This window comes from Echinops telfairi, unplaced genomic scaffold (genome assembly GCF_000313985.2).
Source record: "Echinops telfairi isolate 266 unplaced genomic scaffold, ASM31398v2 ScPeMD7_7469;HRSCAF=8507_1, whole genome shotgun sequence".
Classification (NCBI taxonomy): Eukaryota; Metazoa; Chordata; class Mammalia; order Afrosoricida; family Tenrecidae; genus Echinops; species Echinops telfairi.
In genome coordinates, this window is record NW_022111373.1 from 109,816,570 (window position 1) to 109,843,445 (window position 26,876).

The 26,876-nt window shown below is 39.5% G+C and overlaps 1 protein-coding gene across 1 annotated transcript in view; it reads right to left on the reverse strand.

Annotated features, from left to right (window-relative positions):
* Positions 1-25,413, reverse strand: part of C7 (complement C7) — an 85,397-nt gene extending 59,984 nt beyond the window's left edge. The window contains exons 1-6 of the mRNA XM_045285250.1: positions 25,307-25,413; positions 19,586-19,641; positions 8,637-8,712; positions 5,712-5,853; positions 2,923-3,070; positions 1,004-1,142 (exon numbers count right to left, since the gene is read on the reverse strand). Of these exons, the coding sequence (XP_045141185.1) occupies positions 1,004-1,142; positions 2,923-3,070; positions 5,712-5,853; positions 8,637-8,712; positions 19,586-19,641; positions 25,307-25,312 (567 nt within the window). The 5' untranslated portion in view covers positions 25,313-25,413. The remainder of the gene's footprint in view (positions 1-1,003; positions 1,143-2,922; positions 3,071-5,711; positions 5,854-8,636; positions 8,713-19,585; positions 19,642-25,306) is intronic.
* Between the last annotated feature and the right edge of the window lie 1,463 nt (positions 25,414-26,876).

The window sequence follows — 26,876 nt, forward strand, 5'->3', positions numbered from 1 at the left end:
AAAGGAAAATAAGCTAATTCCAGGAACCCAAGTGGAAAGCGAATTTTGAGGATGATGAGGGCAACAAATGTATAAGTGTGCTTTACACAATTGGTGTATGTATGGATTGTGATGAATTGTATGAGCCCCAATAAAATGATTTTTTTAATCTAAAAACAAACCAAATGCTCAAAAATAATCAGGTGAATTAAATATTTATACATTGGTACACTGTACTGAAATAAAAATACCTCCTGGATCAGCATGAATAAATCTCAGTACCATAATTTTGAGTGAAAATAAGCAAGCAAGTCATAAAAGACTGCACATTATGTGCTATAAAGCATTGCTCTATGGTGGTTTCCTTAGCTGCACTTTTAAGGGAAGCAAATCATCTGCTGTTTCTTCCACAGCACTCTGGGTGGGTTCAAACCACCAGCCTTGAAGTTAACAGCCAACACAGACCATCAGTACCATCCAGGGACCTTTCACACACATACTCACCACAGTAGTTTTTCTAACTATATATATTTATCCACACATATTTTCATATATGAATTATTACATAATTTCAAAATGAAATCATGGACTGGCTCTGGGGTCATCCTTAAAGAATCGTCATAAGCAGTCATGGCCAGGACCTTGAGTAGTTTTAGCATCCATTCAAGGACATGCTACACGTTCCTGGACCCCCATGGATCACAGAATTGTTTTTAAAGCATAAACACACAAGAGCTTCAAAATTTTCCTGGAAAAATTCCATTATCTTTCAATTCCCTTTTTCCATGAACTTTTTGAAGTCCCCTCCTAGTTCATCTAAAAGTGGTGTAATTTTCATCACTGCTCAGTACCCAAGTGAAAGAATACCTACTCTTTTTAAGCCCACATGGAACACTGAAAACTATTTTTATTGACTGCATACTACACAACAAATGAATTCTCAACAAATACCTTAAAATCGACATTATATAAGCAGTGGTTTATGACAATAATTAACAAATTAGAAATTAATTTAATTAATTACCTGGAATGTATAGGAGAGGACATTTCCACTCAGCCTGTAGAAATCTTTTTTGTCTCCACTAAACACCTTTCTGCACTGACCACCAAAACTTTTAGTGTTGATCACTCTGTTCCTAAACTGGCCAGTGAGTGCATTGTACCTGTTTTGTGAAGATGAGGAAGAAAAGACCATTAGAAACCAAAAAATGTTCTTATCATAAAATGCATCTTTAGAGAACTCTAGAAATTCTTGAAATGTATTACAGTTGAGCACTTTATTTGAGAGCTAGAAGAAAGAAAGCAGCCTCCTAACACACACGAATACACTGGTTGGTATAATAGCTAGGACTAAAGGCTGGGAAATCCAGCATCCTTTCAGCCTAAGAATGTGTTTATTTAGAAAGTACACACTCTCATTATATCTATGGCAACAGCTGGTTTTGAACTGAATCTACAGATAAAATCATACAATTAAGGCTAAAGCTACCTACATTGAATTTCAACTCATTGCTTCTTAGCATGTTGAGTAGTATATTCTTAGAGTAACTTTATCTTGTTTCTCTATTAATAAATGTCAAGATATTGTTTTTTAACTGGTATCTACTTGTTGCTTGAAACCCGATTCTTTCAAAGTCTTGGAAACTTTACTTGGGTCCAATGGCCTTTAATTGTTACTCAGAATTATGTTTGAAAAGACAAGCACAGGATTCTCCCCATTTCTCTTGGAAATGAGAGTTCCCAGCTGGTTGGTTAAGTATTTGTCATTCTATTACAACAAACCATTTGTCTCTTCCTTTGCTTTGACCTCTCACTTTCTCTTCTCTCTTCCTTCTCTTCATTGCATTAGTCAATGGCGCTACACCAGTGAATCACCCCTCTCCCTTCACCCTCCTGTTATGGCTTGATTGTGTTTAAAATGTGTATTGAAATCCTGAAGCTTCTAATTGTTCAAAGGAGCCCTGGTGGCTCAGTGGGCTATGAGTTGAGCTGGTGACCACCAGGAGGGCAGTTCAAACCCACCAGACACTGCATGGAAGAACAAAGTGGCTTTCTGCTCCTGGACAAGTTCACAGCCTCAGAAACCCTAGGGGGCACCTTTAGCCTGACTGATAGGGTTGCTAGGAGTCAGAATGGATGCACTAGTGACGGGTATGCATGTGACATAGTCCCGTTTGGGAGTGGGGTTTCCTATGTGGTTCATGGTGCTCTATTAGCTCAGGATATGCCCTAGACCTAATGCCTTTTGAATTACCGAAAACAAGTTAGACACAGGAGCAGACGAAGATCACCTAGTCACCGAGGTGCCCCAGTGTTCCAGAAGCTGAAACAAGACAGAAGAGAGTGAACCTTCTCCAGTAGGCAGGGCCCTGAACTCAGACTTCGAGCTTCCTAAACGTGTGCTATTCTTGTTACAGCTTCTCTAGTAAACAGGCACTCCACCAGTCCCCAGAGTGATCAGTCGTCCAAGTTTTCCTAGAACCAAGGGGGTGGAATTCTCAGGGCTAAAATCAGTCACGCTACACCTTATGTGTGTTTACATGTGTACGTTTTACCACATAAAAAAATTTATATTTCCAATCCAAGGTAGGTAAATCTGTAGAGACAATAACTAAATTGAGATTTTCTTCGGGTTTTGACAGAGGAGGTTCAGGCAGAAAAGGGGAGCCAGTAACTGTGAAGCCAAAAATGAAGACAATGTTCTACAATTTATAGTGGGGATGATTGCACTTTCTCTTTTTAATCTATGCAGACCGTTGAATTGTATGTAAACGATGTCAATAAAACTGTTTATTGCAGGATGGGACAAAGAACTCTGAGCCAGAGAAGGCTTGGCTATAAAGTGATTCGCTCTCACATTCCCCATGCCATAAAATAAAGCAAATCAAAAATGAAAGACTATCATAGATTGTAGCGCGTGTGGGGAATTGTCTGGTGCTTTACCCATTTCCGGTCAGTTCGACGTTTGGAGGAGGTTTATCAATGTCACAGGCAGGCCTGCTTTCTGAGCCTTCGCATCTGTCTTCATCCGAGCTATCCTCCTCGCAGTCAGCATCCCCATTGCAAACCAAAGTTCTGCTGATGCACTGACCTGCGAACCAGAAAGGAAGACAGGGAAGAAAAGAAACTACCGCATTAAGCAGCTTCCTCCGCCGCCCTTCTTCCAGCTCTGGGAGTGTGATGAGCTTGAAGCAAATCCCCAGGGTGTCTGGGTGTGGCAGCACAGCAAATTGATTCTGACCTCGCACAGCCACAAAATTGCAAATAGAATCTTAATTCAAGATGACTGGTTCTGCACCATAAGCAAGCAGCAGTTCAGAATCCTCTGAAATCATACAATGCCACCTACTGGGAAGACAGATTGATCTCTGCTCTTCAATTTCCAATTCCTTTCTGTAATCTCGGAGATACCAAAATTCTATTTTCTTAGTGATTTAGGTTTATCAACTTGAGAACTGGGCCACCAAGATAAAACTCAACATTTCTTATTCACCTATTCTATATAAGACATTCTTCTGCCTGTCAGAGGGGGGTGGGGAATACAATAAATGTGGTCTCTGCCAAGCTTTTATTATAATTTACAATGGGACAGGATAATATGGGAAGACATACACTACTGTAATTCAGCATCATGAATTACAGAATTTTGAATTTTGTTATAATAAATTCCGGGGCCCAGGGAAGCACAGAAAGGCACTGGATCATTTACCTCCCAAGCAACATCTCCAGCCATTTTTCTAATATCTTTAGATACTGGACCACTAGTATGCTTTCTGTTCTCCCCCAGTAATCTGCATTTATAGTTCTCTCTCATAGAAAGGTTTTCTCTCCCTATCTGCTATTTGTCCCCAAGAATCAAATTAAACATGATCTCCTCACAGTAATCACCCCTACCCCACAGACCAAGGATCATGTTCTTCTTGTGTCTTTATAATATGCTCTGTATACAACTATCATAGTATGCAGCCCACTATACTGTCGCTCAGTCCCATGCAATAGACGTTAGCCGACAGTCTACTATGCACTAGGAACTCCAGTATGCAATCAATAAATAAATAGATAGATAGATAGATAGATAGATAGATAGCCAACCAACTATGATCTTTGTCTTCAAGGACCTCAGGATCTACCAATAAAATGTCCAGGACAACAAACAGTCCGGATTATAGGATGGTGGAAGGTACAGAAGGTGCCAAGAGAAGTGAGAGGTTAATTAGCCATTCAAGTGGGGCTTGAGGGAAGGCTTCCCCTAGGAGGCAACCTCTGATTTAGGTTTGAAAGTAAAATTGGAGTTTGAGAGCGTCGGATGAAAGTAAACTATTTTATTGAGGAAATAAACACAATGGCTTCTGGGGAAATATTTTACAGTGCAAAATGCTCCAAGGAGGTGCAGGCTTACAGGCATATATTTATATAGTGAGAACAGGGACTAATAACATAATATTCTTATTGGTTTAAAATGATTGAGGTCAGTTAAAGGCGGGAAAAAGCAATGCGATTATTAACATTATTGATTGTATACATACAAATGCAATATATTGATTGGCTAAAAGATCATTACAAAAGGACACGGACCTGTCACAGGACACTGTTTGCTAGGTGTTGAGTAACCATCTTCAAAAATTTCATGGGAAAATTCCATTATCTTTGAATTTCATTTTTCTATGAACTTCTGGCTTTCTATGAAGCCCTTCTGGCAGGTTTTCTGTGATTGTGTAGCACAGGCGTTTCATATGAATTTAACTGCATTTTTTTTTCAACATGGTAAGTAAGATAAGTTTAAAATAACTCTCATACACACACACAAAAAAAATAACTCTCTTGAGATCATCCTGCATAAGGGGATTTCAGATCATCATTTGGGTCCCAACCCCTCTGGGAGGGAACACTTATATGGGAAAAGTGTAGCATAAAACACCAAGAAGGAGGAAAAAATTGCCATTATTACACACAGAGGTAAGAAGTAAACAAGTGTTTGCTAAGGCAGAGAAGGCAAGATGAAGTCAGTGGAAGCTTGGATCGGATGTTAGTCATTTTACATTGAAGTATCTCTACTGTACAGTTCCTCCTCAACAGATATTATTGAGAAGTTCTGACATGGAGCTGACTTATGCACAATTCTTCCCATAGCACTGTAATATATTTGAGAGAACTATGTATTTCATTTCTGTATTCACTATCCTCATCACTATCTCCGAAAACATGGCAAGGTAAATCAGTATTTGTTCAAATTTGTTCAGCCCATCTGAAAACATAAATGCTACAGACAATAGATTAACCAATATCCAGAGCAAGATGATATTTTACACACAACAAAAATAGAGATTATCTTTGATGCTCCTTGATGAGCTAATGGGTTTTTTTTTCTTGTACGCATAACTTAAGCAGGAAAATTGCTTTTGTTCAATCTCAGTGTTCATACCACCCTTACTTTACATATTTACCCAAAATGTGATGCTAGAAACTTAGGTCTGTTAATAAGCATGGCTTCATTTAAAGGATAGCAGGTAGTCCCACCTGCATTTGATGGCTGTGTGTATGATCAATACACCAACAAAAACACTGATGATTCAGGGGGTGATTATTTATAGACAATATAACTTCTAATATTCAACATGTAGGTAGGGTCACTATGACTCAGAATTGACCAGACAGCGGTGAGTTTTATATTGAGCAAAGTATATTTTGAATTTATTTACAGTCTGTGTCCAGAGATTGTGGGGACAAGTTACCTGAGAAGCACCTGAAACGCTCTCCACATCCCTCTTCTGTTGGGCATCCTCGTGTGGGCTCACAGGTCTGTGTTTCAAAAGCACTTCCGACACAAGGTTGGCCCCCATACTGACCGTAAACAGCAATTGACTGCCTGCGAGTCTAAACATAAAACAGTGCTTTCAGAGAGTTCCAGTTTCCTTTATCTAAGATAAATTGATGCAATTGGAGAGATGATGTTCGGGAAATTGCTCTTGTGCTCTTTAGAAATAAAACCTCCAAAATCAATGAACCCACAGACCTACTTGTCCTTGAATTCAATGACATTTGGGTATTTATAGAGCATTCTCGGTTATATATTTATCTTCAAGATTGAATGCAAAAAGAGAGAGAATCTAAGAACATGAGCTGAAAGAGTCAGGTTATAGGCATAGAGGCAAATAAGAGTTCAATATAGAAAAATTAACATTTTTACAGAATGATTAATATTTTTGTCAAAGCTGTGTGTCAAGAGTTCATTAGAAAGGTAAAATAAATTCTATTAGAGGGTATACAAGTCCTGGGCCACAGGCTAGAAATGAAGTGGAGTCAAGGAAATCTTTAGAAATAAGATGGCATTTGATTTGAACTGAATTTTAAACTTTGTCAGGCAGGCAAGAAAAGAAAGAGTCCTCAAATGAAATATGCTAATATTGAAGTTATATTTTTTTTAAAAACAACACACCTCCAAATAATCCAAAGATGAAGCTACATCTATAATGGAATTTTAGCAGACATTCAAAAACACTGACCTCTGAAGAGGATTATATTAAACACCCCCACACCCTAAAAAGTTAAATGGATAATATTTCAAAAACAAGCCTGTCATGCTACCTCCTAATTCACAACAGAAAGTTTACATCAATAATCAAACCAACAAGCAAGCTCTGGCAGGGGAAAGGTATCAGAAAATTGAGAACATTATCAGACAAAATGAGAAACAACTAAAATTCATTTAATTCTTATTCAGTATGAAGGCATACATCAAACATTTAATTTTAAAAGAGGGAAAACTTCCAAATATGCGCACACATACACACACCCCACAATAATCATAGGTGCATCTGTTAGGCCTCAGGCCATCCTCACCTCTACTCACTCACACAAATGAACCCAGGCCGAGATTTCTGAGGATTTAAACCTGGAGAGTAAATCAAAGGGAAAGTAGATATGCAAGCCCATGTGGAATGTATTCTTCCAGCATAAATTGGGTTCAAAGTGGGAACTCCTTGAGGCAAGGGACCCAGTAATGGAAGCAGACTCTTGGTTTGCACCAGGCAGGAACTAGATCTAATGCCTTTCATTGTGGGTAAGCAGAGAAATCATGAAGAAATGCATGAGCAGTGGAACCTCGTGCCAGTACAGTTTCTTGATAGCCACTTTTTGATTGATATAGACATCTCTCATATGTAACTTATTAATTCATCCTTGTTTGATGTATCAATGTCCTAATAAAACAGATTATGCTGCTTGTATAAGTAACGCTTTCTCTTCCTATATTTCCAGTGCCCTTGTTCCCACCTGACAAATTCTCTTCTCATGGTCTTTTATCATTTTCACTTGTCTGCTTGTGCATAACAATTCATTTTCATACTCCAGGGATATGTCCATTTTATTATGAACTTTCCACTCAAAAAATAAAAAATGGAATGCATCTTCTAACTATGTCTAGCTCAAGTTTTCTCTTGCTTTTCAATGATAAAAGTTTCCATGTGTTTGGTGTGGGCTTGTCATTTGCTTTGTGATTCCGAGTTGCCTGTAATCAGCGCTGTCATCTATTACATTTGCTAGAAGCCAAGTTCTGCATTTGTGTGACTTATTTTGTGAACACTACCCATATAGATATTAAATAAATGCTTGATGAAAATTATGATTATGATGTTTCAAAATAGAAATGGTCTTCTATAATATGGTTCTGTTATTTTAATCATTTTTAACATATTTCTATCTGAATTAAACCACTTTAAAACTACTTAACCATTAATACGTTGGTCTCTTTAAAACAAAGATTGTACGTCTAGGACTCTACCCTCTGAAAGTAACCAAATGAGCAGATATTTATGTATAAAAATATTTATTTAAATTTTGTTTATGATAATAAAATGAAAACCATTTAAAATACTGAACAAAAGAATGTAAATAAATTTATTCTATCATATAATAGAGTATTGTAGAACTCAAAATTCATGCCAAGTGCTAATTGTTAGAATAAAATTATGAGATAAAGAACTATGAAAAAAATCCTGCTTCTAGACACCATAAACACAGAAAATAAACTAAAAGAATATATGCTAAAATGCTATTTTCCTAAATGGTGGAATTATGAGTTGATTTTCTTTTCTTTATGCTTTTCTGTATATTCTACAATAAGCAATTTAATATATAATTTTAAAATAGACATTTTAAGAATACCCTATTCAAGTTTGATTTTTTTCATACTATATAGGATCTAAACTTTATCAGATTAAAAATGTTTAATTATTCATGGTCACTCATTATTTGTGAAGTAATGCATCCTGCTTAAGCAGCAACTGATTAGTTTTTGTTTCAAATGAAATGAAAACTTGAACCCAGTTAATATGAAAAGGATTTTTAATTATCGGTTTTCATTTCATGCCATTCCTATTTCTTTCTTAGTTAGAGCTAGCAAGTTGACATTCATTTTTAGCCTATCTAGGGCAAAGGTAACATGTTTCCAAAGTTTTCAAGAGAAATTTAAATTTAAAAATTATATTTTAATATTATTAACAATTAATATTATTAATAAGCCATACTTTCTCCCTTCAAAATTACCAATACAATTTTAAAGAAAAATGAATTACCATTCAAAGTCAATACCATTTTGAACCTTTCGAAGCTTATTCTGCATATAAATAATCAAATATAAAGATTTTTCATGGTCCTACCTGTGTCTTGGTACAGCCGCTGCATTCTGACCAAGGGGCATAGGAACCCCACTGGCAATTGACTGGAGAGGAGGCACTGTCATAGTGTCAAATTGTCCATCGTAAGACAGGTAGAAAAGTAAGAGAGAAGGCAGAAAAAGAAGAGTCAAAATGCGTCAACATAACCACACAATTCTTTTTCAAATACGTTTACAAGTATTCCAGGATGTGTAAAAGTGGGAGGAATTACGCATTTATTAAAGATTAATTAACTCAGCCAATATTTATTAATAAATTTCCAGTTACTTAGATATAGACTAAAGTTGTAGCTATGAAAAAGGAAATAGACCATTAACTATGGATGGAGAGGGAGGAGAAGGACACAGATGTCTAAATAATTCATCATAATATAACTTACTTAATAGATTTCATAACAGCATCAAATATAATATAAAATGTTCAAGAAGTAAAGGCAAAGGATTAGAGGAGAAAAGTGAAAACTTATAGGAGGAAGATATAAGGATTTTGAAGGTTTTCTGAATAATGCTTTGAAGAGATACCCGTAAACTCGTTAGTGAGGGGAAGGCTCTAACACAATGGTTCTCAACCTTCCTAATGCCGCAACCCTTTCATCCAGTTCCTCCTGTTGTGGTGACTACAACCATAACATTATTTTTGTTGCTACTTCATCACTGTAATTCTGCTATTGTTATGAATCATAATGTAAATATCTGATATGCTGGGTGCATTTTCATTGTTACAAATTGAACATAATTAAAACATAGTGATTAATCACAAAAACAATATGTAATTATATATTGTGAAATATTTCTTTCTAATTACAAATAAATGAAATTTTGTCTTGAAGCACGATATAGCATGGGTAACAATCTCACACAGGTACTCCTATGTGGGCGTATCTGCATGTGGGGGGACCCGCCTGGAGATGATATAGGAGAGGTGTCTCGGTTCCTAAGACCATTGGAAATATATTTTCCGATGGTCTTAGGTGACCCTTGTGAAAGGGTAATTGGACAGCTCCCCCAAAGGGTTTGTGACCCACAGGTTGAGAACCGCTGCTCTAACAAGACCGTATGAGGAGGTTTGGTGGGACATCCCACTTAATTGCTCTAATAGTGTGTTTAGCATTTCTATTCTACCTCCTAGATCATTGCATAGTGTCTGGAATCTTAAAAGCTTGCAAGTAGTTACAAGGCAAGGCAATTGGTCTCAATTTGCCTAGAGCAGCAGAGGTTAGTCAAGAATGGAAAAAAGAGAATGAAATATGTGGCTGATTGCCTTCATAAACAACTGTCTCCTTTACCAAGAGATCCAAAAAAACCAAACTCAATGGTGCTTGGCTACCATTACTAAACATTTTAAGTTAAGGTTCTATAAAAGAATTCAGTCAAAGAGGGGAAAATGAAGAGCATAATTTAAAGTTTGTATGGAGCTATGGAAGCTGGATGACTCCCAAAATTATTGCCCTACTTCCTTAAACCTTAAACATAAAATAGCCACTGAACTCTTCAAAAATCGAACAATAATTAAGATTAACATATCTAAGTAAGGGGTGTCTGCTTTGAGCATTATGCTCTTTTAAGACCAATCTATATATCATAAAAAATTATATATATATTGCATTAAATTCAAAAGATTAAATAAGAACACTAAGGGACAGGGTCTTTATGTCAATGCAGGAGATACACCTCAGCAAAGGAGAGTGACAGACACACTTGTATCCTGAGGAATTAAGACACAAAATACATGGTGTTTGAGGAAGAAGAAGATAGCTGTATCAAGATTGTTGAACTGTTGGTAGGCTGATAAACATGGTCTTCCTACATCAATGCTCTATATGCTTTATTGAGGTAGGTATTATTCTAGCAAACCTGTCTGTGATATTCTCAGTGGTTATTATTGTAAATTTTCCCTGACAATTAACCCCCATTATTTGTATAAATAGTGTAAATAGCCACAGAAAGGATTGATTCTGTACAAGTGAATAATTTAGGTACTGTGATATGGATTTAGCCTACATTGGTCCAATATCAAATATCAACAGGGCTCTAAAAAATTTGTACCAGGGGCTATTCAAAGACATCAACAGAAGATCATTATGTCCCAGGGGGATGATCAAGAAGGTTCCACTATAAGCTAACAAGGAGGCTTTGAAAGGGTTGCCTAAGGCAAATAAGAACTCACACACATAGATCCAGGAATGGGTTTGGGATGCAAACTAGATCCTAGCTCCAACTTAAGAACAATTAGTTCTTGCATCACGGCCCTGCTCAATACTCCCCTCAGGAAGGGAGCACAGAAAATATGGGTGCTATAGCAAAATGTGGTGAAGAAATTAGATAGTGCCCGGCCACCAGATGAAATTGTATCTGGGGTCTTAAAGGTTTGTCTCCAACGTGGAAGAAGCATACCAACATCAGTCATCAAAGGATTGTAAGACACAAAACCCAAAATTAAAGGAGGGAATAGTATCCGAGCTTGAATTGTGAGAACCTGGTTTCTAGAAGGCTATGGATGACAGTGGGAGCCCAAGACACATTTGTGGGCACCACATAGGAAATAAGCCTCCGGTGATCTCCCTCCATCCATAACTGAGGGACGGGAGGAAAGTGCTCACTAAGCAGAGTGCATTGGAGAGATGCCTATGGAAGATCAAAGGATAGGACTGGCTGTTTCTCATCATTTTTCCTGTATTTGGGTTGGTGGGGTTTGTTCATATTGGTGCTTTTCTCAGACGGGTCATGCCATTCGGGGGTCCCCCTCTTGAATTTGTGTTATATGTTTTCTAGTATATGAACCCCAGGAGGGATGAACCTATATGGACAGCAAGTAAGATAAGGGTTAGTTTGGGAGAGAGGTGGGGGGGGCGGAGGGGGGCAGCGGTTTAAAGGGAACTGATGTCAAGGAGTTAAGGAGTTCAGGAAGGGAAATAATGTTTGAAAACTGATTGTGGTAGCAATGGTACAATACTATGAAATGATATATGCATGCACTCCCAAATAAAAAGGAAGAAGGAAAAGGAGAGTGAGTATGGTTGGATGGCTTGAAGAAAGTATCCAATGCCAGGGAGTTATACATGTCAAATTGTTGAGTCGGTGCATGCTATGCCTACTCTCAACAACGACACACAATAAAATTAATCCTGTCTTTGAGATCAATGCGGAATAGGAAATTAAAAATGGCAAAGGCTAAATGAACAGAAAATTATTTTTAAATACTCTCCTTCTCCACTCTCAGCTCTGCCCTATTAATTCAGGCAACCTCTCACACATCCCTGCAGGAGGCAACTTGAGTTTAAACAATTGCACATTAATAAAATACATGTGGAAAATTGAGAGTTAATTTAAATTGGAAAATAAGCAGTAAAGCAGATTTCATATTTCTCATAACTCTCAGCTTTGGCTCTTGAGAACAGAACTTGGCTAACCCTGAGGGATTCAAAAAGTCTAAAATCATTGTCTTGAACTAGAAAATGAACCAGAATTTCTGCTCTCTGTATTTTGAGCCAGTCGAAGAGCCAGTAAGGTGATTCTTCCACCACTTGTCTGTCACTTTGTCATACTGCGGTGGCTATGTGTTACTATGATCCTGGAAGATCTGCCACCAGTATTTCAAATACTAACAAGGTCAACTATAGTGAACAGTTTTCAGCAAAACTTTCAAACAAAGACAGACTGTGAAAAAGGATTTCACAATCTATTTCTTGACACACACACTAAAAATAGCTGATGAAAACCTTATGAACGTTGTCTGAATATTTCTGGTAATTTAATACCAGAAAATGAGCTGCTTGAGTGGGAAGGTGCTCAAAATATGACTGAAGAAGTGCTGCCCCCTCAAAGCAGTAGTACAGTAACTTTGTGGGTTTTCAATGCCATCTTGTTGGTTCTGACTCATAGCAACCCTATGCACACCAGAATGAAAGACTACCAGATCCTGCACCATCCTACAATCACTGTCATGTTTGAGGGTATTGTGGAATCATCTCACTGAAGATTTTCCTCATTTTCACCCTCCCTCTACCAAACATAATGTCCTTCTCCAAGGACTGGTGTCTCCTGAGAACAAGTCCAAAGTAGGTGAGCCAAACTCTCACCATCCTGGCCTCTACAGGAGCATTCTGACTGTACTTCTTCCAAGACAGATTTGTTGCTTCTTCTGGTAGTCCATGGTCCTTTCAATAATCTTCACCAACACCACAATTTAAATGTGTGCATTCCTCTGTGATCTTTGTATTCATTGTCGAGCTTTCATATGTGTATGAGGCGATTGGAAATAACATGGTTTGGGTCCAGCACAAATTAGTCCACAAGACTCTTGTTCTTCAAACATTTAAAGAGGTCTTGTGCAGCAGATTTTCCCAGCGCAATATTGTCAATTTATTTCTTTACTGTTGCTTCCATGTGCAGTGATTGTGGAAACAAGGAAACTAAAATCTTTGACTATTTCACTCTTTCTCCACTTCTCATGGTGTTTTTGATTGGTCCAGTTAGTTGTAAAGATTGTTGTTTACTTTGCATTTAGTTATAATCTATATCGAAGGCTAGTTCTCATCAGCAAGTGCTTAAATTCCTTTTCACTTTCAGTGAAAGTGTTATCTATCATTGGTTGTGTTATCTGCATCCCTTGGGTTGTTCATAAGCCCTCCTCCAATCTTGATGCCTCATTCTTCATATAGTCCAGTTTCTCAGATTATTTGCTTAGCGTACAAAGTAGAGAAAACTTTAATGATGTGGAGGGAGTAAAACTTTCAGGGCCTTCATTGGTTGATACAGCATGATTCAAAATTAAAAGGTGCAAAGATCCATTAGTAATCAGAACATGGAATGTATGAAGTATGGATCTAGAAAATTTTAAATCATCAAAAATGAAATTGAGCACCTGAAGATTGGTTAGTGAGTTAGGCCTGAGTGAGCTGAAATGAACTGGTATTGTACATTTCAGTCAGACAATTATATGGTCTACTATGCCAGCAACAACAAATTGAAGAGAAGTGTCTCATTCACTATCAAAAAGAACATTTCAAAATCTATCCTGAACTAAAATGCTATCAGTGACAGGTAGTACCTATACATCCACAGGAAAGACTAGTTAAATTGCTAGTATACAAACAACCACTAAATAAACCAAGTACTAAAGCCAAAGATAAAGAAATTAAAGAAGTTTTCAACTTCTGAAGTCTGAAACTAATCAAACATGATGGATTGATAATTACTGATGATTGGAATTTTAAAACTGGAAACAAAAAAAATGGGATAATTAGTTCAAAAGTGTGGTCTTGGTGATAGAAAGTCGTGAGAGCATTTTGCAAGAACAATTACCTATTCACTGGAAACAATTTTCCTCAACAGCATACCTGGTGGCTGAACCCATGGCCCTCACCAGGTAGAGTGCACAAGAATTAAATCAATTACAGTGAGTGGATTTGTTGAATAGCTCCAAGCTCAAACTTTCCACTTCTTGAACAGCAAAATTTGAAGAAAAAAAAAATTCTACCAGGAGTTTGTACCTTTTCTTGATATTTGAACCAAAAATCCAACTTGAAAAAGCCTACTAACCCACCCAAGGGAAGGGTATTGTTTGCATCTCCACAGGCAAAGAGGGACCAGACTTCAATCCTGTGCTCCAGGATGTGAATGCAACATACCAGCATGAAGCAGGGAACCAGTGGAGAGGTCTGAGGGGCCAGCCCCAATCCCAACTACATGGACAGCCACCCCACCCCCCAGAAGAATTTTCTTCAGAGGAAAGCACTGAAGCTACAACTCAGGGAGAGGGACATGTCTGATTAGAGCACACAGGAGCAAATGAAGGGGTTGGAAGAGAGAGTGGAGCACATTCTGGTCCACCAAGCCTTGAGGATGATATCCCTGCTCAGAGCAGCCAAAGCACAGAGAGGACCATATGGCCGGCCCCACTATGAGACATGACATCCCTCACTGACCCATAGCCCTACAGAGGACTGGAGGTACAGTACGGGAACTGTGCCCCATCTGACCCAACCACACCGAGGCAAAACACTAAGGGCGTGCAACAGAACAGCAAGGGGAGCAGAGCAAGGAAGTCCAGAGGGAGTGCCCAAAAATAGAATTTGGGGTCAGTGTGTGGCACTCCATGAGACTCAACCAGAAAACACTTCTAAAGGTCAACAAACAGACCTTGAACTATTTACAAGCTTGTGTATGTGTGTGTGAGTGATTGATTTGTTGTTGTTGTTGTTTTGTTTTGTTGCTTTGTTTTGCTCTGTCTGGGTTTTGTGCATATTATTGTCTCTGCAGGTCTATCTCTATAAGATAGGCTGGTTAAACAATCTGGAGGAGAAAGCAACGGGACTGATGGTTCCAGGTGACATGGGAGAGGGGTGGGGAAGGGGAGGTAGGGGCAAAGGGAGTAGGTGTTAACAAACCCAGGGACAAGGGAGCAACAAGTGATCCAAAATCAGTGGTGAGGAGGGTGTAAGAGGCCTGGTAGGGCTTGATCCAAGGCAATGTAACCAAGATAAATTACTGAAACCCAAGTGAAAGCTAAGCATGATAATGGGACAAGAGGAAAGTAAAGGGAGATAGAGGAAAGAACTAGGAGGCAAAGGGTATTTATAGAGGTCTAATTACAGGTATGTACATGTGTAAATATATTTATATATGAGGATGGGGAAATAGATCTATATGCCTATATTTATAGGTTTAGGATTAAGGTTGCAGATGGACATTGGGCCTCTACTCAAATACTCCCTCAGTGCAAGAACACTTTGTTCTATTAAACTGACACTGAATGATGCTCATCTTCCTGACAAGATCGTTGAAGACAAAGTGGGTGCATAAGCAAATGTGGTAAAGAAAGATGATGGTGCCCGGCTATCAAAAGATATAGTGGCTGGGGTCTTAAAGGCTTGAAGGTAAACAAGTGGCCATCTAGTTCAGAAGCAACAATGCGCACATGGAAGAAGCACACCAGCCTGTGTGATCACGAGGTGTCAAAGGGATCAGGCATCAGGCTTCAAAGAACAAAAAAATAATATCGAGAATGTGGGGGAGCGCAGTGGGGATTCAAAGCCCATTTGTAGACAGCTGGACATCCCCTTACAGAAGGGTCATGGAGGAGATGAGTCAGTCAGGATACAGTGTAGCCATGATGAAACATACAACTCTCCTCTAGTTCTTAAATGCTTCTTCCCCACCACTATCATGATCCCAATTGTATGTTACAAATCCGGCTGGATCAGAGCATGTACACTGGTACAGATAGGAACTGGGAACACAGGGAACCCAGGACAGATGAACCCTTCAGGACCAGTGCTGACAATGGCAATACCAAGAGGGTAAGGGTAAGGTTGGGTAGAAAAGGGGAACCTATCACAAGGATCTACATATAACCCCCTCCCTGGGGGACGGACAACAGAAAAGTGGGTAAGGGGAGACATCAGACAGTGTAAGATATGACAAAATAATAATAATTTATAAATTATCAGGGTTCATGAGGGAGGGGAAAGCAGGGAGGGAGGGGGGAAATGAGGAGCTGATACCAAGGGTTCAAGTAGAAAGCAAATGTTTGAGAATGATGATGGCAACAGATGTACAAATGTGTTGACACCGTGAATGTATGTCTGGATTGTGATAAGAGTTGTACGAACCACAACAAAATGATTTTAAAAAGAAAGAAAGTAGTGGTGGGGGAGGGGGGGAGAAGAAGAAAGAAAGGAAAAAGCCTGTACAGGCAGAAAGTGAATCACGTGATGCATCTGGCCACTGACACAAAGGGGCAGTGCTTCGGTCTCAGTGCCCTTGGGCACTGTGACAAGATGAATTGTTCCGTGTCTGACCATTTCAGGAGGTCGTATATGATCAACATCTAATGGTTTTGAACATAGAAGTTCAAGCTCTAGTGGAGGCATTGGTAAAAAATAAGGCTCCAGGAATTGATAGAATACCAAGAGAAAGGTTTCAATAAATGAATGCAAGACTCATCTCTGCCAAGAAACTTCGAAGAAAGCTACCTGGTCCATCAGCTGAATCTATATTCATGGTCATTCTGAAGAAATGTGATCCACTGGATGTAGAAATTATCAGACAATGTCATTGATATCGTACCTATGTACATTTTGCTGAAGTTAATTCAAAAGTTGCTCTAGCAGTACATCAGCAGGGAACTAGCCAGACTCAGAAGAGAGCATAGAATGAGGGCAATGAGACGGGTTTAGGCTAAAAACACAGAATACCAGAGAATGCATACCTGTATTTTATTGGCTATACAAAAGCATTCAGCTATACATTATAATAAATTATTGATAGCATTGCCAAGCATGGGAATTCCATAACACTTAATGATACTCATGCAGAAGCTGCACATAGAGCAAGAGGCTCTACAGTTAACCAAAACAAGGGGTTGGGGCATGGTTCACAATCAGGAAAGATGTGCATGAGAGTTTGTTAGGAAGCTAGAGGCAGAGTTAGGGGTTGCCCCTCTAACATGCCAAAGCCTCCCTCCCCCGTTACAGGAAGTTGGCAGCTCCTTAAGACTGGAGGGCATGCACACTTTCAGGTCTTTGAGACAAGAAGCCAGTAAACCTGGGTGGGACCCCATCCAGGCCAGGTGGGTTTAATTCAGCCAATGGGGTTAACCAGAGAGACCTCATAAAGCCAGAAGTTTTCTCTCTGGCTCTCCCGGCGGCTCTGAGACACAGTGCAGCATGGCCAGGCTATGTCCCAAGTGGCCAGGCTGCGGCTCCACGCATTTTTGCCACTTCTATCCTTTATAAACTCACTTGGATCACCAACCAGGCTTCAGTGTGAATTCTTTCTCACGCAAAGTCAAAGACCGAGGTATTTGTCTCACGAGAGAGACCTAACAAGGTGCTTACTTTCATCATACTTTTTCAATATGTATGTTGATCAAGTAATCCGAAAAACTAGAATATATGAAAAAGAATTTAGCACCAGGATTGGAGGAAAGACTCATTATCAACCAACAATATGCAAATGACACAAGCTTGCTTGCTAAAAGTGAAGAGGACTTGAAGTATCTACAGATGAAGATCAAAAATTACTGCCTCAATACATGTTACATCTCAATATAAACAAGGAGCCCTGGTGGCATTGTGGATTACAATTCAAAACCAGGCTCTTCACGGGAGAAAGATGAGGCTCTCCGTGCCAGTAAAGAGTTACAATCTCAGCCACGCACCAGGGCAGTTCTACCCTACCTATAGATTGTCTGTGAGTCAGAATTAGCTCAATGGCAGTGAGTTTTGGGGTTGAGTCAATAAAAGAAAGCAAAAACCCTCACCTCAGGACCAAGAGGCAACATCATGATAAAGAAGAGATGGAAGTTATAAAGGTTATTATTTTACTTCTATCCACAATCAATGACCAAGGAAGCAGCAGTCAAGAAATTAAATGACATTACTTTGGGCAAATCTGTTGCAAAGACAAATTTTAAGTGCTAAAGAGTAAAAATGTCATGTTGAAGACTCAAGTGAGCCTGACCCAAGTCATAGTATTTTCAATCAAATTATGTGCATGCAAAAGCTGGACAATGAATAAGAAGATCAAAGAATGGATGCCTTTGAGTTACGGTATTGACGATACCAGGGACTGCCAGAGCAAACAACCCTATCTTGGAAGAAATACAACCAGATGCTCCTTAGAAGCGAGATGGCAAGACTTCATCTTACGTACTTTGGAAATGTGAGACGGAGAGACCAGTTCCGGACAAAGACACAATGCTTGGTAAAGTAGACCAGCGAAATAGAGGGAGATCAAGGAGACAGATGGCACAGTGCCTGCAACAACGGACTCAAACATACCAACGGTTGAGAGGGTGGCACAGGACCGGCAGTGTTTTATTTAGCTGTACATAGGATCACTATGAGTTGGAAGCAACCCGATGACACTAACAACCAAAGGCTCTCTAGAAGTTAAGTCAGAACCAACTCGTAACACCTACCGATAAACAATAACACAGCGGTACATCTTAACACCTACCAACAAACAATAACATACTGGTTCTTGCTTCCCTTAAGCCTGCCAATACCCACTCTACTTGATGAGTCCCATTGTAGAATCATGTTTATCTCAGCTATTTCTCTGGAACTAATCTTGGTAGCTTGTAGATTTTACCATTATCTTTGCTGTATCTCTAATATGTGACCAAAACTGAACTATCTTTGCTTAGTGGTTCCTATTCTTTGTGAAAGCCAAAAGCCTTTCCCAAGCCTTGAAGCTTAGAAAGGTGAGCTGGCTTAGGCTCATTTCCCACAAAGTCCTGTAAAGTCTTTCTCAAAGCACTCATCACGTTTGTATGGAAATGAGTTCTTTCACACTCGGAATCCCTTTACCTCTCAGTGCAGCATTCCCATTCTTGGTCTCCCCAGTATCCAGCACTGTGCTGGCCCCTGGTCTGAGAACTAATGTCTATGAACGGACGCTGTCCCATCAAACTGACTGAAAGCAAAGCAAGATCATGAGCAAACACAATGGCCTTTTTCCAGGCCTCAAGAATAGATAATAATTATTACCTTTAAAAATGCCCAGTCTCTAAAGTCCAGATGATATTTTGCAAGAATTGTTTATAAAGATAAAATTCTGCTCTAAAATTTATGGGTCTGCTAGGATTCTCTGAATTTCAGGTCCTGAGCCAACCAAAAATGTTGATGTGGTTTTAATCTTCAACTTCCTTCCTTACAGGAAAACCAAGTAAGATAAGAAAAACAATAATAAAATGCTTTGTCCTCTCTAAAAATAGAAATAGAGAAAAAGTCTTTGGTGTATGAACACACTCAGGCTGCGATGGAAAACGCAGATCCTAATCAAGAATGGCCTAAGAACAAAAGCATAATTTTCTAATTGTGATACATATATGTATCTCTATATGGATATATATCAAAACATTTGCCATTTTAACATACATTTTAATCAGGTCAACACGCAATGCAAAGAAAAGAAAAATCTCACCTTAAAATAATTTGGAACTCTTCCATAAATCCCACCAAAAGGAAGAAGCACAGTGCCTGAGGAAAAGAACAGCAAAGTATGATGTCAGCTTGCAGTGTTGAGCTGAAAATCAATGAACGTGTCAAGATCTGTGAATTGGGAATGTAAGAGTATAAAAGAAACACAGGAAAGATTATATGATTCAGTGTTTCTTTTTGTTTCTTATTTAAAGAAATATTCAGCAGCATATGGCCTCAAGCATTTCCTTGGGGTCCCATTATATTTTAATGCCCCTCTCTACTCCCCTTCTCTTGAACTTCAGCACCCAGGTGAATGTCCAGCGGGAAATAGCCCAAGGAAAGTGACCGTGGTGATTGCTGAGAAGCTAGAAAGAAAATGGGCTTCAAAGTTGAGTCTTAAAGAGTTGCTGCGTAGCCCGGGGCACAGAATAAAGATCCTTGCCTTCTTCCTGAGGACGCCCCTCGCTCAACACCTCTGAGGCCTTTTAAAATCCCTATGTGATAGCATGTTGACAGTCTAGCAGGTTGCAAAATTGTATGTAAGATGTGAGAAAAAAACAAATGTGTACTGAAAAAAATATATCTAGAAAGAAGTAAAACAAACAATAATTGTTTATTTCCAGGTGGTGAAATTGTATATAATTTCTATTGTATTATTTTTTACTTACATATATTTTCCTATTATAACTGACAACTTAAGGCAAATAATACAACATATCAAATGCATACAATTCATAGTCCAATATAAATGTGTTCTAAAACTTTTTCCACAATCAACAGGCCAATAAACACCCCCTTCTCTGAATTCCTCAAGTCTTCTTTTGTGTTTAGTTGCTCAAAAAAGCTACAGGATTACTGTTTGTTGGTTTGGTTTGGTTTTTTCCTAGAGCCCCCATCATTAATTTTCCCAGAACATCAATTCTCCTTTGATGCTCTCTACCTTTGCATTGCAAAATCCTACATGTCTATTTCTAGATGGCATCATGATATACTGGGTTATGTGCTAGGCAGCTACCTGGAAGAGTAGTAATTTGAGCCTGCCAGCTGCTCTCCCCATAAAGATTTACAGGATTGGAAACCCGATACATAGTCATTTTTGGAATGTTGAAAAACAAGGATGTTACCTTGAGAACTAACATGCACCTGACCCAAGCCATGGTATTTTTTTTATCATTTTATTGAGGGCTCATACAACTCATCACAATCTATACATCCATCCATTGTGTCAAGCAGATTTATACATGTGTTGCCCTCATCATTGTCAAAACATTTGCTTTCTACTTGAGCCCTTGCTATCAGCTGCTCATTTCCCCCCTCCCTCCCCGCCCCACCTCCCACCCAACCCCACTGGGTGTTTGGGCTGAGTCTGGACCAGGCTGCCCCTTTCCGCAGCCTCTCCGAAAGACGGATGACCTGCTGGACTTTGCAGGCCCTGCTTCCAGCTTCTGGAGCTTATCTCTCCAGACAGGGTCCACTCAGTCCCTTCCCCCAGCATTCCAAGAAGCAAGTCTGCAAAAACCAGATGATTTACTCTCAGGCCCCATCCTGATTCAAATCCTACAGCTAGAGCACTAAAAGCCTCCCTTCCCATTATCAGTACATCCGTCCTAGGCTCAAGCCCTATATAGATCCCACCGCCTCACTGCCAGGTGGGACTTTCTTGACCTAACTCATTGGGTTGTGGAATCAGCCCAGGAGTTCTTTCCCGGCCTCAATAAATCCTTTCTTAACTTCACATTCCTGGCTGAATTCTATCTCTGCTCTGCGCCTCCATTTTCACCTCTCACTTGGTATTTTCAATGTGTGTGAAAGTTGGACACTGAATGAGATAGTTAAGGTTTATTGTGCCAACCTGGCCAATAAACACATGTGGGATTAGTTGAAGGGTGGAAAGATAAATGGCTCGCCTTTCTAGTTCTTTGCTCTCTGATAGTCAGACCAGGGTGCAGCTGCCTTAACCAGTTCCCTGCTTCAGCTGGCAAGGTTCACTTCCTATGAGACATCCCTGAGAAGAAGCCACATGGACCTACTCTGGGTGCTGGACCAGCCCTGGGTGCTGGACCAGCCATGTGGAGACCCCTGTCAGCGCTGAGAGGCTTACACACTCACTGATTCGGCTTTCCTCCTGCAGCCGGCGTCATTGTGTGTGTTTTGTGAGATTGAGGAGGACTTTGTAAATTAGTGTCAGACATATGGGCTAATGTTAGACTTATGGGCTTGGACAGCACTGGGTTGGGGTGCTTTCTTAATGTACACTTACCCTTTATATAAAACTCTTTTATATACATATGAGTTTCTGTGGATTTGTTTCTCTAGTCTACCCAGACTAACACACTGAATAAGGATGATGACCAAAGACAAACAATACATTTGAATAATGGTGCTGCAAAGAATATTGGAAGTACCATGGACTGCCAAAAGAACAAACAAATCTCCCTTGGAAGAAGTTACGGCCAGAATGAGCCTTAGAAGCAAGATGGCTGAACATCATCGCACATTGTCAGAAGAGACCAGTCCCTGGAGAAGGACATCATCATGTTTGGTAAAGTAGTGGGATTCGAAAAAGAGGAAGATCCTTGACAAGATGGTTGACACTGTGGCTACATCAATGGCTCAAACATAAGAGCAATTATAAGGATGGTGCAGGACTAGGCAGTGTTTTATTCTATTGTCACTATGAGTTAGAATCGACTCAATGGTACCTAACAACAGCAATGAATTGGAGTAGGCATGATGGCAATGGATTTGATTTTTTTTTTTTTTTTACGGTCCTATAAATCTTTAAGTGTGTGGATTATCGTAAGAGGCACAGAGGTGCAAAGGAGCTGTGAGTAGCTGGAAATAGGTTAACAATGATTAAGGTGACATCATCACATCAGCTCTGGATGTAGCATGGAGGCATGGACCTAATTTGTGAGGTCACTGTGCCTTACCACATACTAGTCACTTGTGAGGGAATGATGTGTCCTTCACCACAAAACCCAGGGTTAGCTGGGTCAAGGCAGCTCAAAGGAAAGCAAGCCTCTTTCGTTCCAACGCTTTTCTAGAACATCACAGATGCAAGTTAACTCCGTTACAAGGAGTCTAGAAGTAACAAGTTGCTCTGGAACTCCCTCTAGGATTTAGTTCACATGGAAGTGAAGGCAAAAGAATCCCACCACCACCCCCAGCTTCACTCCTTAAAAGATCAGCCTTAGAAACCGCTGTTGGCTTCAGAATAAAAACAGGGTTTCTTTGGTTGACCATGACTCATTGAGACCCCAACTCATGGTGACCCTATGTGTGTCAAAGTGCAATTGTTTCCCATACGATTTTCAATGTTTGATTATTTTCCAAAGGAGATCACCATCTCTTTCGTTCAAGGCACCTCTGTCTGGATGGACTTGCTTTTCAATACTTCAAAGTTTTAGGTTTGAATAGCCAAAGCTTTCCCAGCTTTCCCTTTTCTGAAGCTCATGCTTCAGATTTATTGTAACACTGTGAATGTGTGTTCAAAGATAGACCACCACTCTGTCTGCAACTTAGAGAGAAAGAATTACTTGATCTGCTGGTGTTCTATCATCAAAAAGATTGCATGTATGTTGTCGTATCAGCAAACTATCATAATAATCAATGATTATGGATGCTCATTTGGACTACAAGACAACTATTATGATGTCTCATTTTGAAATAAATAAGCAAATGGGTTGCTAGTTAATACAACTATTAAAAGTGACAATACTTTCAGAAAGATTAGATTCCTTTTGAGCTAAGCAGTCTTCAATTTTAAATAGAAGTACAAGCCAGAGAATTATAAGTTATATTTTACCATAATTCTAAGTCTACAGCACTACTGGCTATTCTAGCATTAAACAAATTTGTGAGTTGTGTTTAATTTTCATTTATTGCATTCCATTAAATGAACATTAAAATTCCATTGCTGTTGAGTCGATGCTGACTCATATAGACACTACATAAGGTTTCTTTCCAGGAGTAGACAACCTCAGAGCAGCTGAGGGGTTTGACCCTACTTTTGACCTTGGTGTTAGCAGTCCAATGCTTATTCAACAGTGCCCCGAGGGCACCTTCCAGCACTGCTTGCTCACTCGCCATCAGCTGAGTCCAACTCCTAACGACCCTATGTGACAGGCTACACGACCCCTCGTTCTGGGAATAGAGAGCCTCATCCTGCTCCCATGGTGCAGCTTTCTGCTTGAATTGCTGACCTTGCAGTTAGCAGCCCAATGCCTATCCCACTAGGGCTCCAGCAGGGCTCCTCCACATTACTGCTAGGGCTCCTTGATTCCATGTTAGCCATGCGTTATTCAGAACTCTATATTGTCCATCATCTAACACCAGTAGAAAGTAAATGTTTTGAGAATGAAGTACAAATGCACTTTACACAATTGATGTGTGTATGGATTGCGATAACAGCTGTATGAGCCCCTAATAAAATGTTTAAAAAAAAAAGAAAGGGGGAACCGATCACAAGGATCTACATATACCCCCTCTGGGGGACAGAACAGAAAGTGGGTGAAGGGTCGGTGTAAGACATGAAAAAAATTAATTATCAAGGGTGAGGGAGGGAGGGTTGGAAAAGGAGGGGGGGAAATGAGGAGCTGATACCAAGGGCTCAAGCAGAAGGCAAATGTTTTGAGAATGATGATGGCAACAAATGTACAAATGTGCTTGACACAATGGATGTATGTATGGATTGTGATAAGAGTTGTACGAGCCCCCAATAAAATGAATTAAAAAGTTAAAAAAGAAAAAAAAAGAAAGTAAATGTGGATTCAGTACTGCAATTAGACAACATATGAACTTTGGGAGCAAGTAAATAGTTGACAGTGCTGAGAAACTGCTGTTCCAGCAATATAATTCAATTATTATTTTTATTTTAAATATTAAAACGTGTCATAATAAAATTACAATAATTATTTCAACTTACTTCCAGTCACAGAGAGAAAGATGAGGCTTTTTAATCCAGGAAAGAGTTACAGTTTGGGAAACCCACAGGGGAAGTTCTACTTTGTATTATAAGATCACTACGTCAGCACGGACCGGGTGACGTCCCAGAAAATCGGTCTCTGCTGATTTCTGTCTTTGGCTTTGACTGAATAGTAATGTTTAGGGCTGTTTTGGATTTTTGTATGTTTTTCTGTTTTTAACTCTGACCATTTTGTATGGCAAACATATTGATTGCTAACTCTCGTTTCATTTCCATCTGTCTGTAGCTTCTACTCTCACAACCCTAACCTTCTTGCCCACGATCCCAAATTCTACAGTTCCAAGTCCACTTTGCTCCAAGGTTCTTGGTTGGATAGGTTAAATCCTGGGGCCCAAATGTCTGGCTCCATTTCAAGCAAAATAATACAAAAATGTTTTCATAAAAAAATAAGTATATTGTTGTATTATTTGTAACATTCTCTGGATTTTCATAAACAATGTCTACAACTATTTTTTTTATTTTTGTTGTGGATTGGTTTTCCATTCAACAATTCATACACATTTTGTTCTGTGATTGTCTCCAATTCTTAGTTCCAAGCCCTCTGAACCAGCAATTTAAATCCAAGACAAGTAAAAGGAATCCACTTTGAGCAAAATTTATTCAAATGGAATTTTTTTAATCACGCGATCTTTTTCCTCTCTTCCCATGCATCTCTCCTTATCTAATTGCTTTTAGTAAAGGATTACTTCCGTTTGAGATAACTTCAGTTACAAAGTAATGAAATTATTATCTTACCTTCATGTTTGGGGAAACATTCAGTTCAGAAAAGAGAAGAAAAGTTTCCACTGTAGGCACTGGGCGAATTCTGCAATAACAGAAATAACCTGGGAGTCAGCCTCCCTCTGTCTCTCCGTGCTGTGGACTGATTTGGCACTTATATCTAGAGACAGTGGTCTTGTGACTTAGCTCCTGCCCCAACCAGATTCTCCTGGAACACAAAGGCTGTCCTTGTACTTAGCCTAACTCTGGAAGCCAGATGCATTTTATCAATGACATGGGCCTTAGTTAGAGCCAGCTGGGACTATTTGGAACTATTTGGACTATTTTTCTATGAAAAATATCTGTAAATCGGAAAAGGCAGAAAATGTTCTCATATCACTGTGTAAGTGGTTCTCAACCAAGGACATTTTGTGTGTAAGGCGAAAGATAACCACCCTTCCTGTCTCAGCTAATAAGTAAACAGATGTCATGACTCTCTTAAAGGGTGCTATCTCAGAATTTTGAAACGAGAGGGAGAAAATAACTAAATGCAGTTCTTTCACCCACAGCGTACATGGAACATTCTGGACTGGAATTGTACCTCCAAATAAATATAGGTTAACAATGTGTGGCAGTTACTTAATGTGATGTCAGTTTTAGACTTAAGAGGGAAGGGGTGGAGTTTAGCCTGTCAATCAGGTAACAATCAGGGAGCACCTCATTTGGAGGTGCTAAAGAAATGCATAGCTTGTTGGAGGCAGGACACATGCTCTCTCCCTGTAAGACATTCCTGTTGAGAAGACACATGGAGCTACGCTAGAGCCTTGGAGCCAAAGGAGCCATATGGAGACCCCTGCCAGCACAGAGATGCTTCCACTGCCACTGGATCCACAAGGCTTTCCACCCACTGGCCTGTGAGCTTCCTGCATTCAGCATCATTGCATGGGTTGTGTGAGTCAGAAGAGGAATTTATCAGTTGGTATCAGACATATTGGCTAATATCGGACTTATGGACGTGATCTGGACTGGGCTGGAATATTTTCATAATATTCAATTGCTCTTGTATATAAAGCTTTTTCTTATACATATATGAGTGTCTATGAATTTGTTTCTCTATGCAGCCCAAGCTGACACACAATGAAAGATGCATCCCTTTGAGACCTGGTAGAGGAGCAACAGTAGAGACAGCTAGGCCAGAGATAGAGCAGAGTGGGATACATGACTGAGTGGAACTATAGCTCAGAGGAGCTCCTAGAGTCGGGCCTTCTCTTTCAACAAAGTCCTCAAGCTATTTTCCACAGGTATTGCCTCAGAGACTGACAACCAATGCCAGATTGTGTACTACAGTCCCCAGAATCCTTTGCGTGCAATGTCATCTGATGGAAATAGAAATGTTTAAACTGAAATTTTCAGAATTTGTCACACCCCCAGGAACCTTTAAATCCCCCTGACAGTTGTGTGAGCCGAGCCATTTTTGTTCTTTCACATCCCTAGCTTTTAGGTCATGACACAGCTACCTTCTGAAAGTTTAATAAATTCTCCAGCATCGTCTTTTTGTCTCAGCAGAGTAATTCTTCCTCTTGATTAAAGGCAAAATCCTGATTCC